This window comes from Corvus moneduloides, chromosome 7 (genome assembly GCF_009650955.1).
Source record: "Corvus moneduloides isolate bCorMon1 chromosome 7, bCorMon1.pri, whole genome shotgun sequence".
Lineage (NCBI taxonomy): Eukaryota > Metazoa > Chordata > Aves > Passeriformes > Corvidae > Corvus > Corvus moneduloides.
This window is the reverse complement of record NC_045482.1, coordinates 12,380,050-12,394,293: the sequence shown is the minus strand read 5'-3', so window position 1 is coordinate 12,394,293 and position 14,244 is coordinate 12,380,050. Positions and strand designations below refer to the sequence as shown.

The following is a 14,244-nucleotide window of genomic DNA, read 5'->3' as shown; positions in this document are numbered from 1 at the left end:
GAACAGAGGTGAACTTTATTGACTTCAGGTGACTGAGATTAAGCACAGATAGGGAAATAAGGGACATTATAAAACACCTGAGAATTGAGTGAGGTTATCAGGGCAAGTAGTCTTGATAGTGTATGCAAATGCAAGGCTGACTTTGGGTTTTATGGGAAGAAGCTTGTGTAAGTATATCTGGTATTTTTAAAACAGCTTTTGTTGTTTTCTCTTTAAGTGCATTTTATGTTGAATTTGAGCTGTCAAAAGATAAAAGTGGGAGCTTTACTGCTGTATATCACCAGTTTTCACAGGCTCAGCAGCAATTAACTTTGCAGGTCCTGTACAAATCTAGCTTCTGTCTTGATGAGCTAATGTATCCCCAACTGAAGGAGTAAAAGAAGGGAGTTAAGAAAGGTAGCGTTGCTGTTAGTTAGTGTGCATGGTGATGAGCACATTCTAACATTATAGCTTTATGGCTATGTATGTCGATAAGTAACTGCATTCTGACGCATGTAAGTGTTAGCTTTTATTATGGAATTACATGGAAAATTGGGTTTGTGCCAGAGTCTGAGACTTTGGCCTTATCACTATAAGGCTCTGTTTTAAAAAACCCCTTTAATTTATAAAAAGCAGTAATGTTCAGGATAGAGTATTTGTCATTTTCCATTCTGTTAGTATTGTGTGTCGCTGTGGAGCTTTTGCATGGCTTATTTTGGTGCTTTGTGTGTGTTATTAAGCTCATAATGAGCTCTTACTGTGAGCTTGGCACAGCATGAACATATTTGGCATTTCTTCCTGCTAGGCCTTGCCTAAGAAAGATCATCTTCGTTCTATAGCTCTGTATAGCATTTGTTTTGGTTCTCTTTATTTATTTTTTCCCTCCCTTGTCAATTCTGGATTGTTTTAACAGTTGTGATTAAAACTAATTCCCATGAGGCTAGATACTGATTGTTCCACTGGCTAGTCAAAGTGCACGTCTTGGTGTAGCTGTGTTTGTAACTCGCCATTCTGTGAAATGCAGCAATGCAGGCACGGAGTGCAGCCGCTTTGGTGTTTGGTGTTATTACAAGGGAACATGGCACAAAGAGCATTGAGCTGCTTGTGTTAATGAATGCCCTCTGCCCAGAGCTAATGGATGTGCTCTGCCCTTTCCCAAAGGTAGCTGGTAAAGCTCTGTCTAGTAATATGAGGATAATAATCTTCTATTTCAATGGAGCTAATGTCTGTTGATTCATTGTTTTTACATTCATGTTGTTTTATGGTTCTCATGTGTGGGGTTTTTTTCCTACTTGCTGGCCGCTTAGAGCTAGGCATATGCTTATGCCAGCGGTGATGCCATGCAGGAGTTGCCTGAGTTGTTGTAGAGGGGATGTTAGTGCTCCATGCTATAGTCCAAACAGCTTGCAGCCTAAATGTAATCTGTTTAGGTAGGTGTTGCTTCCTGTGCAGACCTCTGAATAGCCATGCTGTGCCAATGTAAAGCAGGGCACCTGTTCTGTGCTAACATGATGCATAACTGCAAATTTGTTCCCATGCAACTGCCTGGGTGCAGATTTGCTTAATATATGTGTATCCCATTGCTTGCATGGTTGTGATGACTTAAAAAAAAAGCAAACTGTGCCTAAATAGAAAAGTGAATTTTGTTGTGAAATATTATCTTAGTAAAAACCTTAGCAAGAGATTAGGAAGGCAAAATGACAGTGACTTTTGCTCTAATATCTGCTGTTGTGGGAAGGGTTACGCAACTTCACTGAATTTTTATGGTTGGAAGGGACCTCTGGAGACCATGGAGGCCAACCCCCTACCACAGCAGAGTCACCTGGAGCAGGTGACACAGGAATGCGTCCAGGCGGGGTTTGAATGTCTCTGGAGAGGGAGACTCCATGACCCCCTGGGCAGCCTGTTCCAGTGCTCTGCCACCCTCAACGTAAAGCAGTTCTTAATCATGCTGAGGTGGAACTTATTGTGTTGTAGTTTGTGGCCATTACTCTTCATCCTGTCACTGAGCACCACTGAGAAATGTCTGGCACCATCCTCTTGGCAGCCGCCTTTAAGATATTTATATGCATTGCTGAGATCCCCTCTCAGTCTTCTCCAGACTGAACAGGCCCAGCTCCCGCAGTCTCTCCTCATTAAGAGAGACGCTCCAGGTCCTTAATCGTCTTTGTGGCCTCCGCTGGACTCGCCCCAGCTGCTGCGGTCGCCACGGTGCTGTTAACGTTCGGCGCTTCTTTCAACGGCGGCTCCTCCTCTCTGCCGCGGCCCTCTTGGGACCCGGTTCCTCGGCAGCCCCGTGCAGAAGACCGGGAGCGGCCGCGGGCGGAGCCCCGGCGGGAAGTGAGCTCAGGCGCACAGGAAATCCCGCCCGTGCCGCGGCCCTGTGTTTGCGCTGCGGGCAGAGAAAGGAGCGGAGCGCCTGCAGCGGCCCAGCCGAGCCTGCCGCACGACACGGGGCCGAGCCATGTCTGACCAGGTACGGGCAGCTGTCCTGGCCGCGGGGGGACGGGACGGCGGGCGCGGTGGCCCCGGGGGCGCGGGAGGAGCTGCCTGCGCCCCCCCGCCCGCACTCTCCGCGGCCGCGGGGCAGCCCCGGCCCGGGGCGAGCGGAGTCGCGGCCACCCGGAGGGCGCCGGGGGGAATGTTCCCCTAGGGTTGTGTGTGTGTGTGTGGATGCCGATCTCCGATCCCGGCCGAATTCGGGCCCCTCTCCCCCTGCATTTTAATTCGCCTTTCCTCTTCCCTCGGGGTGTTTCGCGAGGAGCGCGGGCGGGCTCCAGGCAGGGATAGTCGGGGGCTGGGGCGGCGTCTGGACAGAGCGGGATCGCCGCCGGGGCAGCCCCAGCCCTGGAAACCCGGGAGTGCAGGGAGGGGTGAGCCGTGTTGTACAACAGTTGTTTCCTTTCGTTTTCCATTTTCCGGGTGCGTGGTAGGATGCTCTTTCTCCGGAGCGGGCTTTGTGCGGGTTAGGCTAGGCTTGCCAGGTCCCCTGTTCGCCCTAGGAATGCGAAAGCTTGGTTTTCTCCTCCTCTTTTTCTCAGCTGAGCGTTGCTTGCCTGTATTAAACACCCCGTCCTTTATCTGTCCTGCCTTCGCTCCTTGTAATATTCTCGTTATGCCCCTGTCATTTCTGTCTTCTGAGCCGGGGACTTAAATAGTTTCTTGTACCGCAAGTTCCTGGGTTGCTCGGCCTGGCATGTATACAGTGCTTTGCTTACAACTATTGCTTTAGGCTATGTGACCTGCTGGTGGAAAGTTAAAACAGCGTTCCGGTTTTAATTTGTATTCTGTTTTGCTTTATTTTTTATATTGTCGTCATAGGGCACTGTTTCCTAACTTCGGTTTTTCCACAGTGTAACTAACCATCATGATAATGTCAGTACCTACAAATGTTTCTCGTAGTGCTGTGAAGTCAAGAATAGTACTAGTGCCAGCCAGGAAATTAAAAGTCCCCAGAGACAAGGCTAAGCTTAGTGCGTACCGTGTGTGCTTTGGGGAGTAGCCTTGGTGCAGTGTGAGCGGTGAAAAGAAGCCAGTGCTGTGTGCGCTGGTGGTCTTCCTCCCCGCCCCCGACTTTCCAGCACAATGCAGCTGACGATGGTGCTGCTGCCTGTCTGTGCCTGTGCCTGGGAGAGGGGCAGCTGGGAGCTCAGCGATTGCTGGCTCCCAGTAGGACACGTTGCCCCTGTAGTAAAATACGTTAAAGTGACTGCGTTTAAAAAAATCCACCAACAAATTCTGAGCTGGATTTTATAGACAGATGTTCACGTGACCTGCTCTGTAGTTGTCTGCATATGTGATCCAAGGCATGTTTTAACAAATAGCAGCTTTCATTAGGTAAATCCTTCTCCAGGCAAGTTCTGCTAAAACACATACATATTTTGTCTTTGGGACTGCTTGAAGTTTGTAAAATTCCATGTATGCGATAACCTGTTGTGGCTATATATCTTAAAGGTCTGTGAATAAGGACCCTGCTGTTTATTTTATTAGATAAGCAAAATATTGTTAGATGTTGTGTCATTCTCTTCTGGGGAGACTGTGCAACAAGAGCTAAACAGATGTTTAAGTAAAAGGATAATGTAGCATTTTGCAGGACTATAAATCTCATTCCTCTGTTTATCAATCCTACAGGAATAACTGGTTTATCTAAAATTGTGAATTGCTTACAGTTCTTTTTGGCTCTGGAATTAAGTTAAGAGGGGGTCATTTGTCACCAGTTATGATTATTTTGACTTGACTTTACAGTAAAAGAAGTGTACTGGGCTCTGTGAACTTTATTTTCAGTGGGAAATTGACTTTTATGATAAGTAAAAATGCTTGAAAGAAGGGCAGGCTTCAAAAAAACACATGGCTGCCTAGTGGATCTAAGCAAAACCAAAACAAAACACAAATTGTTTTCCCCTCCCCTCAAGTGCGTTGTGCTGGTTTTGCTTTATTTGAATCTAAATGTTATCTGTTCATGTACTGCTAATAAAGAATGCTATAGTTTGTATGCATTTTTCCACTCCTATAAAAAAATGTAAGCATTTATTTGCTTTGTTAGGGAGTATATTGTACTTCTGTTTCTCTAGTAATTTTGGTTTTATTGATTTTTCTTTAAAATGCTGAGTATAGGCTTTGTTTTTTTAAGGTTGGACATTGAAGTTTGAGCACTTCTGAAAATTGGAGGAGGAAACTTGTGATATGTTGCCTCACAATGTTTAGTTTGTGTGTGTTTTGTTTTTGCTAGTTGCAATAGCAATACCAGTGTGTTTCATCCAAGAAACTTTGTGTGCTTTTTAGGGTCGTTATATAAGTGTGAGACAGTGCTAGGAGCCTTATTTTGTGCTCTTTAGGAAAACTGCAGTGAAGCCTTTAAAACCCTAGGCATCTAATGAAAGTTAGAAATTGGAATGTTGTGGTATTTCTGGTCTCTTTGTATGGTGGTTTTTTCCATGTCCTGTTTCATGAGATGCCCTAAGCACCCGTTCTTTTCACAGGGCAAGAAGTCTGGAAGCTTGCTTGGAAATTGCTGATCGAGGATTTTGTTAACGAATGCTTGTAGTTTTACAATCTTACAATCTCCTTCCTTTCTTTATTCTTAAATGTTTTTGTGATGCCTTTACCATTTGGCATTGAATGGCAGTATAGTTCACTGACGAACTGCAGAGAGCATTTTCAGACTTGCTGGGTCTTGTATCCTGATGTAAAATATTTTGCTCCTATTTTAAGCTTTGGTTATTGGCACTGTCAACATTTGATTTGATATTTCTTTTTTCCTGAAGCTACAGCTTTCTTTCCTTGTATTTTGTGGGTGAGAGGTTGCAGGGCTTTAAATGAGCATCTTTATGATTTGAAGACTTCAATTGCCTCTGCTTATTCTACTGTTTGCTGCTTTCCCTATTTGTTTTTAATACTAGAGCCCTCTTTCCTTGAGGGTAGGAATCAAACATGAATCATAGTTTTATCACTCATATTGGCCAGAGGCACTGTCATAGTAGCAATGATAATTAGTAATAGCTTGTATGGGATGATTCGGTTTGGAAACCTGAGTAGGCAGATCTGTTACAATGCACAGAACTATAACTACCACAAATACCTCTACTGCTGGGATAATAAGCTGTCATGCAATTTGTAAAGTAAATTTAGACAGTGGCTGACCTGAAATGTCATGTAAAGGGACAGTGTTCTTACAAATTCTTTCAGTAGTAGTGAAACAGGAGCTACTTTTAAAGTTACAGACTTCAGATCAGTAGAGATCTGAATCTTGTTCTCATTTCTAGAGGTCAGTAGTCCTGCATAAAGACATGAAAAGTGCTGTTTGAGCAAGTTATCAGAACAAGTTGCAGGTTCTTGTTTTTCTTTCTTTCTAGTCAGGAGTGAATACCAGTGTATTTCTATTCCTCCAAGTAGTCCCAGGAGCTTAGAGTCCAAATATGTTAGGGAAAACTTTGGTGCACAACACAGGTGATCTGACTGTGTTACCTGTGAAGACTCCTTTCATGCTTCTAAAGTGACTTGCTTGAAGGCCTGTGTGTGAGTGTCAGGCTTCTTGAAAGCTTGGGTTCAGTTTCTGGATTTGAGCTTGAAGGGTGATGAATCAGTCCCAGCAGTTTAGGTTGTGCCCAGATGGGTATTTAAAAAAAAAGGTATTCAAACCAGGTGGAGTCTCTGGCTCATACTTCTTTCCATTGTAGAAACTGCACTGATCTGGGTTGAGGCAGAGAGTCAAACTGATAGAAAGAACACTTCCTCTCTTTCTTTACTCCAGATTGAGACTGGTACGGATGGCAAAGGTGTTTGCAGACTTGCTCTATGCCCTTCCCTGAACTTTTAATGTTCAAAGAAGTTGTGTGTGTTTAACCTCTTTAAGGAGGAGAGAAAAAGCTTCAAAAGGTTTTAATCTGGAGATAGATACCTATATGGATGGACTTAATAGAGAAGGCTAGTATGCGTTTTTGGCACTTGATCCTAAATTTCAAGTCCAGCCATACAAAGGATATTTCTGTACACTCAGCAAAAAGTCCCTTTAGGGGTGGGAGAAAGCCTATGGTAGGCACCTGTACATATTTTGTTTATTTTGTCTACAACATTAAGCAGTAAAATATAAAACACGAAACACGATCAGCAGGGTATCTGTGTTTATGACTACTTGGGAACAATTCTTCAGTGAGCACGATCTAGACCTGATGTCTGTGTAAAATCCCTTTGTGCTTCAGTAGAACATAACTAAAGGCCTGATACAGGATATGTAGTGACAGGCAAGGAACGGGGTTAATAGTACCTGATTTCTCACTTGTTTCATCTATCAACCAGTAACATGAAAACTCTGATGTCCTTAATTAATGTCTTAGAGTGTATAACACTTAAACCCTTTTGATGAGCTTTAGTGCTCAAGTTGTTGAATCAAACTTGTCTGTACAGTTAATTCTTATCCTGGAAAGATATCAGAACACCATAGTGCTTGGAACTGCACCTTTTTTAAAACTTTAAAGTATTGTGGTCTTAAAACAAATGTGTTAGAAGGAAGCTTTTTGTTGTCATAGAAAAGAAGGTAGCTGACCAGCCTTTTGAAAATAAGGACTGCCTTTGATGCAATGGGCTGAAAAATGTTTGCATGGTTCACTCTCCCTAAGTTTATAGGGTGTCACAAGTGCTTTCTGTTTACTCTCCTCACAATTCTTTTTTCTGTCAAGTATCTGAGCCTCTTAGTACACTTCTTGTGGGTTTTTTTTTGCAGTTTGTTTGTTGTCTAGGAGTTAGAGGTATAAAATCATGCATCTTATATTTGTATGTCATCTATTTCCAAATGATTCTTCTCTCATCTCTTATGTTCTTTATGGTGTTTCTTCTCATTAGTTAAACTTCTGACAAGTAGACAGACAACCTTTCATAATACTATGTTGCTGTTATTTTTGTGCAAACATGGAGAAAGAAAGAAATAAGACAACCTGAGTAGTCTGATTTCATGCAATAAAGAGGATGACAGCTGCCACGTTGTCCAGTGAAAATAATGAAGTGTTGAACTGATCAGGTTGTTTTACATTTTTCTTGCAGGAAGCAAAACCTTCAGCTGAGGACTTAGGAGATAAGAAAGAAGGGGAGTACATTAAACTCAAAGTCATTGGGCAGGTGAGTTTTTTACATAACTGCTTGTTGACATTTGATGGAAGTGTGACTTTTTGTATGGTAGAAATGACCAAATGAAAATTGATACTTTCAGTTCTTCAGTGTGGATCCTCCCCTGCCGTAAACTACTTCCAGTTGCCAGTAATGTGTGTTAGTATACTCTGGTGTGCTTTTTTAAAAGCATTGAGGGATTAATTTATCCAAGGGTTTGAATTAAGTAAATGGCAAACTTGATAAGTTCAGGTCTTCAAAGTTTGTAGAGTACTCTAGGCATGAGGTCATCTTTCTTTTCAGGGATAGGAAAAGGATTCTGTTGGCTGCCTTGTTGGTAGATGTAGCAACCACATGAATGGTGGATTAGAAGTCTGTATTCTGGCTGTGTTGGAATGTGAATGTTGAGAATGTTGGAATCTTCTGTGCAAAGAACCCCTAGCTCAGATGACTTAACTAGGATTGTTTGTTGGAGTAGTATTGTTTGCTGCAGTTGGGTGGAGACAGATGACCTTAAAGTAGGACTAACAGAAACTACCTTACCTCTTGCTGGCCTCATCAGCAATTATGAGAACACATTGAAAAGCTGAAAAGTGGCCCACATGGCTTTTGCACAGAACCCCTTGCAATCTGTTTATCTACAGCCATTTTGACAGTTGCAGCTACTTGTATCTTATGGTTGGTGGAAAGGGCTATGGAATAACGAGGCCTGAGATTTCTCCTTACGTTAGTCTTGCATTGCCAAGTCAGCCTGTATGCTAACTTCTAGATAATTACTCTAATTGAATAAGGTTTCGTATATATTCTGAAGTACAAGCTTTAACTTGTCTCTTTAGGAGTCTCAGAGCAGAAATTCCCTGCATATGTATGTTTGTATTTCATAAGTATATCATCTGGTTAAAAATGGAAGCACAGACTGAACCATGTATGGATTTTAGTAATTTTAAATCCAAAACCTCCATGTTGAGCCTAAGGCTATACTATGCCATCTATTTTTTTAAAAAGAGCTTCCTGTGGAAGTACATAGTGAATTTAGTGACTGACAAATCATCGTGGAGGTTCATGTTATGATGCACCAAGGTATGCATGGTTAAATCACATTCATGTTTCATGTAAGTTCATGTAACATTCAGTTCTACCTAAGTTTTTTTCTTAACGAAACGCTTAAAAATAACATAAAGTTAGTAGTTACTACAAGGAGAGTAAATTTTTTTCTTTTCTGTCCTTAGGACAGCAGTGAAATTCACTTCAAGGTGAAAATGACTACACACCTCAAGAAACTCAAAGAATCATACTGTCAAAGACAGGTTTGTGAAACAATGACATTCCTTAAAAAAAAAAAATCCAAACCACTTTTCTCACTGTTCCTTTCAAATACAGACTTTTGAGGTATCTGATGGTACAAATATAATGGATCTCCTCGTTTCTTTTTGACAAGTAAAAGTGATTCCTATGTAAGACAATTGTGAAGTTTGTAGTAAGTTAAAATTACTGTTTGAAAATATGTAGTGGCTGCTCAGAAAACACAGAATTTGTTTTAAAATGCCCAGGTGTGCACTTATAGTTACTTTAAAATCCTTTGTTTCCAAGCAAAATTGGCTTGAAGCTGTAGAATACTGCACCTTAGGATGAGGGTGGCCTTGGGCATTGCTACAGCCATTAATATGGTAATCAAGTAACTCTGGCTATTATACCCTAAGTTAAAGAAATCTGCAATATTAATTGTGGATGTAGGTAAATAGTAACAGCTGTTACAGAACAAAAATATATCTTCACTTCCAGATTCTGTGGCAGATATTGTGGATTCACAGCTGCTATTTCCAGAAGCCCTGGCCTAGTTTGCCCTCAGCTTTGGGGATAGAGGTCTTGTGTGGCCTTTTCTTGGATAAGTGTGTTGGAGTTCACTTCAGGAGATATAATCATAAGTAATAAAATTTTGGGGGCTTTTTTCCTCATATTTTGAGAAGTTGGACTTGTCATTGAAGTGTTCTTTTATGAAATGTGTTCTTTTTTGCTATCTTTCTGGAGTAGGAGGAAAGAGTAGATCAAACACCAGATACATTTGTAGCTAAATCCAAATGATTAAATTTATGATTCATTTTAAAAACCTGAAATTTTAAAAAAAGTCTTGAAAATAATTCATGCAGCAGTCTTACTGACTAATGAAAATATGTGTGTGGAATTCTTTCTTTAATAAATAAATAATTCAAATGAACACACCTTTATCTCCTGGGCTGAGTTCTGGAGGGTCTATGATTGCCTTCAGCAGCAGTCAATGCAGTTTTTGGTGTCAAGTAGCCTTTCTTTGGTAAAGGGACCATGAACATTTCTTCCACATTGACCACAGGGATTGTTGAAACTGTGAAGATCTGTCCTTACCTGAGAATTTTCTGCCTAGTTATTTGCAAGCAGTATTTGAGAGCTAATTGATGTACAAACTGTGTGATATTTCACATGAGTTTGTTTTGCTCGTAACTTGAAAGAAAGGAAAAGGTGAGGTGTTTGCCTTATCTATTGATGTGAAGTATGACATTCTGCCAGAACATGGGCACATTGTGCAACAGACATACTTTAACTCTATTTACCTTTGGGATGTTTGTTTCTCCTTGTTTGAATGCTGTTCCTTTTTCTTCCCCTCATCTCTGCTTTTGTTCCCAGTGCTGAGCATTTGCAGAATTGATAATGGTAAAGGTTGCAATTCCGTTCTATAGCCATAGAAGATTGGGAAAATAAGGGTAGGAGTTCATGAAGTAAGCATCATGCTCTTGTTGTCTTAGGATCCTTAAATAAGGCTGATAATGCAGTTCAGAAAAATATATGTGTAATGATATCTTGAGAGAGAGGGTATAGTCCGTACTTAATTTACAAGTAAAGACAAGTTTAAAAAGTTAAGGAAACTTCCAAGTTGTTGAGCTAGAACTCCAGTGGGACTCTGGAATAAACATGCATTTTGGAACTGTCATACTTTTTGAGTCACTTCTTTGTAGTCTTCATGAATACAACAGGATAGCTGAGCTCCCTGTGTAACAGGAACTAACACTGTTTTATGACTTTCATGTGTTGTTTTTATTTAAGATGTTTTTTCTTGTAAACCCATGCAAGATTCAGTAAGTTGTTGGTTTTTTTCCTTACACATCTGTGTGTTTTTTTAGGGTGTTCCAATGAATTCACTCAGGTTTCTCTTCGAGGGTCAGAGAATTACTGATAATCATACCCCCAAGGAGGTGAGTTTCTTGAAATATAGTTTGGTTTCTCTAACTCGGATCTTTTAGTTAGGCAAATAGGCAGTTTGGAAAGAGACTGATTGGACCTCCATGTGTAATGCCTCAGAAAGGAGGGTGTAGTCACTGCTTACTAGAGGGGGGAAAAACATGAAGGGAACTTTCCAGTTGTTGAGCTTGAACTTCACTATGACTTTGGAATAAATATGCATTTAGTTCACATTTAGTAGATCAAAGTGTAAACAAACAGAAAGCAGTTACTTCTGTCCAGTGACTTCCACCAATTGTTATGAAAAAGCAGGAAGAAATACTCATAATAATGACCTTCTGAAAAATCAAACTTGTTGACTGTGAAATTGAACAAATTGCTCTCTGTGAGAGAATAGTTGTAAACAGGCTTTGAGTTGCCAGCTGTAGGTGTTAAGCTGTATTGTGAGCTAGTAGTGCACTATAGTATATATAATTCACGTGGCTCTGCAGCTGGTGCATTCACTATGATGTTGCTGATGTTCTTGTTCCCCCTAAACAAGGGGTTTTGAGAAAGGTAAAACCAACAATTTCCAGGCTAATGTGTACTGCTCCACAAGTAGGTTTTTGCTATAAGGCTTTTGCTTTGACTCAAATACCTAAGTCTGAGGAAAAAGGACTAACAAGTCACAAATATTGTCTAGTGAGATGGTAACTGAAACTTTTTTCACCCCTTTGATGAATTATGATGGGATAGAGGAACAAAGCATTTTGTATAATTTGTCTAGGACCTGCTCTGATTTCATCACACCAGATTTATAACAATTATTTGCTGTTTTTCTCTGTTCTCACAGCTGGGGATGGAGGAGGAAGATGTGATTGAAGTTTATCAGGAACAGACGGGGGGTCACTCGACAGTTTAGATCCTTCTGTTTTACTTCCCCCTTAATCCTTTTTTATTTTTAAATAATAGTTCTTTTGTAATGTGGTGTTCAACACTGAAACTGGCACCCCATCTCTGGGAGTTTACTTTCAAGCGTCTGGTATTTTGAATTCTCGTGCTCATTATACACTATTGTTTCTGTTTTCATTGTGCTGAACTTCTGTGATCCAGCTGCAACCTTGCTCCCCTCTTCCCTTCTGCCCTCCCCTTTAGGAATACATGTACTCACATGCATTTGTATGTTCACTGGGTTCGTGCATTTCAGGCACGAAGGCTGTAAGATCTGCCAGGTGGGCGAGTGTTCTTAATGACTTCCATATCTGCCCTGAAGTTTTGATGTGTGACTGTCTCACTCCTGGACTATAACTTTCAGTGCGAGATGAAGTTTTTCAGAGAACTAAACTGTGGAGAAGTTGTGTATCCATAACTCAGAGCTATTTTGCTTAAATTGTGCTGATGGCCCAACGAGGAAGATTGCCGAGTTGGAAATGGAAAAGCTAGAACTGTTGTCATCTGTTCCTTGCTCCAGAGATGGCTTTGCTGAAGACGTGAAATTGAAAACCCTAATGATTTTTAAATCTTACCAGAAGAGCCCAGAAGCATTTTAACCTCATATAGCAATTAGTATGTGCAGGTATCCATGCAAGAATGTTCACAGCAGCCAACTGGTGTTACTTTGACACTCTTGTTTGTACCTTTTGGCCTGGGACGTGGGTTTTGAATGGACATTGTCTGTACCAGCTTCATTTAAAATAAACAAAAAAACCAATTTTATAAACAACTTGCATTTTCTTTTCAAATGTTTGGAAATGAGTAAAACCATAAGAAGTCATAATTAGGGCATGCTTTTCCAGTGACTGTAAGTTTAAGCCAGAAAAAAATTGTGCTCTCTAAATATACCTCATAATTTTTTTTTTTTCTACTTGCCCTAGTAAAATACTTGATCTGCTTGTTTTGCAGGTGACTATTAGAGACTACCAGCTGTTTCTTTTCTTGGTAGAGAATATTCACATACAGTTACATAAATCTTCACTTCATGCACATAATTTAAGCTGAAAATGCAACTTGGAAGTAAATAAAGATGGCTTTTAATGTCTACATTTCACATGCAATGGTACCATTAAATAATCTATGATGGATGATATGGAAGTGTCATGACAGTTCACTGGGCATCAGTATCAGGGTCTACATGTTCCAGCTACTTACAGGTTACAGATGGTCAGTTTGAGAGCTTGTTACTGGATATGAAAGCTGAGGTGGGAGATTATGGGCAGAGTAGTGTGAAGAGAAGATCTTGGTACTCTCCCTGCTTCAGCTTTTTTGCAGATAAATAGGACTAGTTTGGTAGATCAAGTTCCATATAAATGCCAGCTTCAGTTAAAGACACGTTTTAGTGCTGGCATACCTGGAAAAAATAGCAGGTTTTTAGTACTTTTTTAATGGCATTTGCTGTGAAGCTGGACATGCATTTTCTTTCATGCTTGTGGTTGTCCTGTTCCTGATTTAGTAATACTTTTGTATGCATAATTGCACTAAGCAGTTTTTTAAAGATTAAAATTTTTGTTTACAAAATGTCAGAATATGGGGTTTTCTTAAACTGTTTTATGTAATGCAGTTCTTAAGGAAAGAGGGATTGCTATGATGACGTAGAATGACATGGCTTCTCTGCACATAGCTCCAGTTGCTTTTTTAAAATACTCTAAATACATTTGCTTCAGAAAACCAGAAGTAAAACAGCTTTGTTATTATCAGATCATCTTTTAAATTAAAATTTGTACAATGCTCCTTTTTGTAGGAAGGGTTCCCATTATCTCTGTTCTGCAAACTAAGGAACTGGGGTGCAGCTTACTGGGGCCACTGTGGAAGCTGAAAGTGGAGCTGAGAACTGAATCCAGATCCCTGGGGTTTGATGCTTGTACTCTAGTTGCTGCCCTGACTATCTTTGCTTCTAGCTGTTCACTTTCCTCTTCCAAATCTGTTTTTATATGCTCATTTATATCAGCTTTTGAGCTGAAGCACTGCATTTGGTTCTCTTGAGACTGTGGAGGAGGGTTTTCTGCAAAATGCAGCTTTAGTAGGATGAAGCTCAAGGCAAAGATTGCTTTCTGTTCTGTAACCTTGTCCTAAAATACATCTCTTTATAGAGTGGCTGTGGAACCAGTGAAAAACTGATTTGACCTCTTTCTCAGACTTCTTGTGAAGCCTCAAAGAGCCTCAACAGAGCTGTTGGTCTAAAGTCATGTCTTTGCTGATAGAACTTGATAGAGCAGTAATAATGGACAAACTGTCCTCTGCCTCAAAGATTAGTATTTAGAGCTCTGTGCAAAATGAGAAGACACATGTACTGCACAGATGCACTAGTACCCTTTTTAAAGAAGTTAATTCTTGGGAATTACAGGTTGAAATAAAACCTGAATTTTGAAGTCAAGGAGCTAGAAAGATGGTCTGGAGTGAAAGTTTTAAAGCACTTGCAGTTTTGAAGGATACGACTGGAAATAAGGTTGGATTTCCTATGTTTGAGAAAAACAAAATATT

At 40.6% G+C, this 14,244-nt stretch overlaps 1 protein-coding gene across 1 annotated transcript; it reads left to right on the top strand.

Annotated features, from left to right (window-relative positions):
* The first annotated feature begins 2,331 nt into the window (after positions 1 to 2,331).
* On the top strand, positions 2,332 to 12,807 carry SUMO1 (small ubiquitin like modifier 1). Its single transcript, XM_032114120.1, has 5 exons — positions 2,332 to 2,455; positions 7,516 to 7,590; positions 8,808 to 8,885; positions 10,731 to 10,802; positions 11,621 to 12,807. The coding sequence occupies exons 1-5, from the start codon at positions 2,444 to 2,446 to the stop codon at positions 11,687 to 11,689; spliced, it is 306 nt and encodes a 101-aa protein (XP_031970011.1). The 5' UTR covers positions 2,332 to 2,443; the 3' UTR covers positions 11,690 to 12,807.
* Positions 12,808 to 14,244: the final 1,437 nt, after the last annotated feature.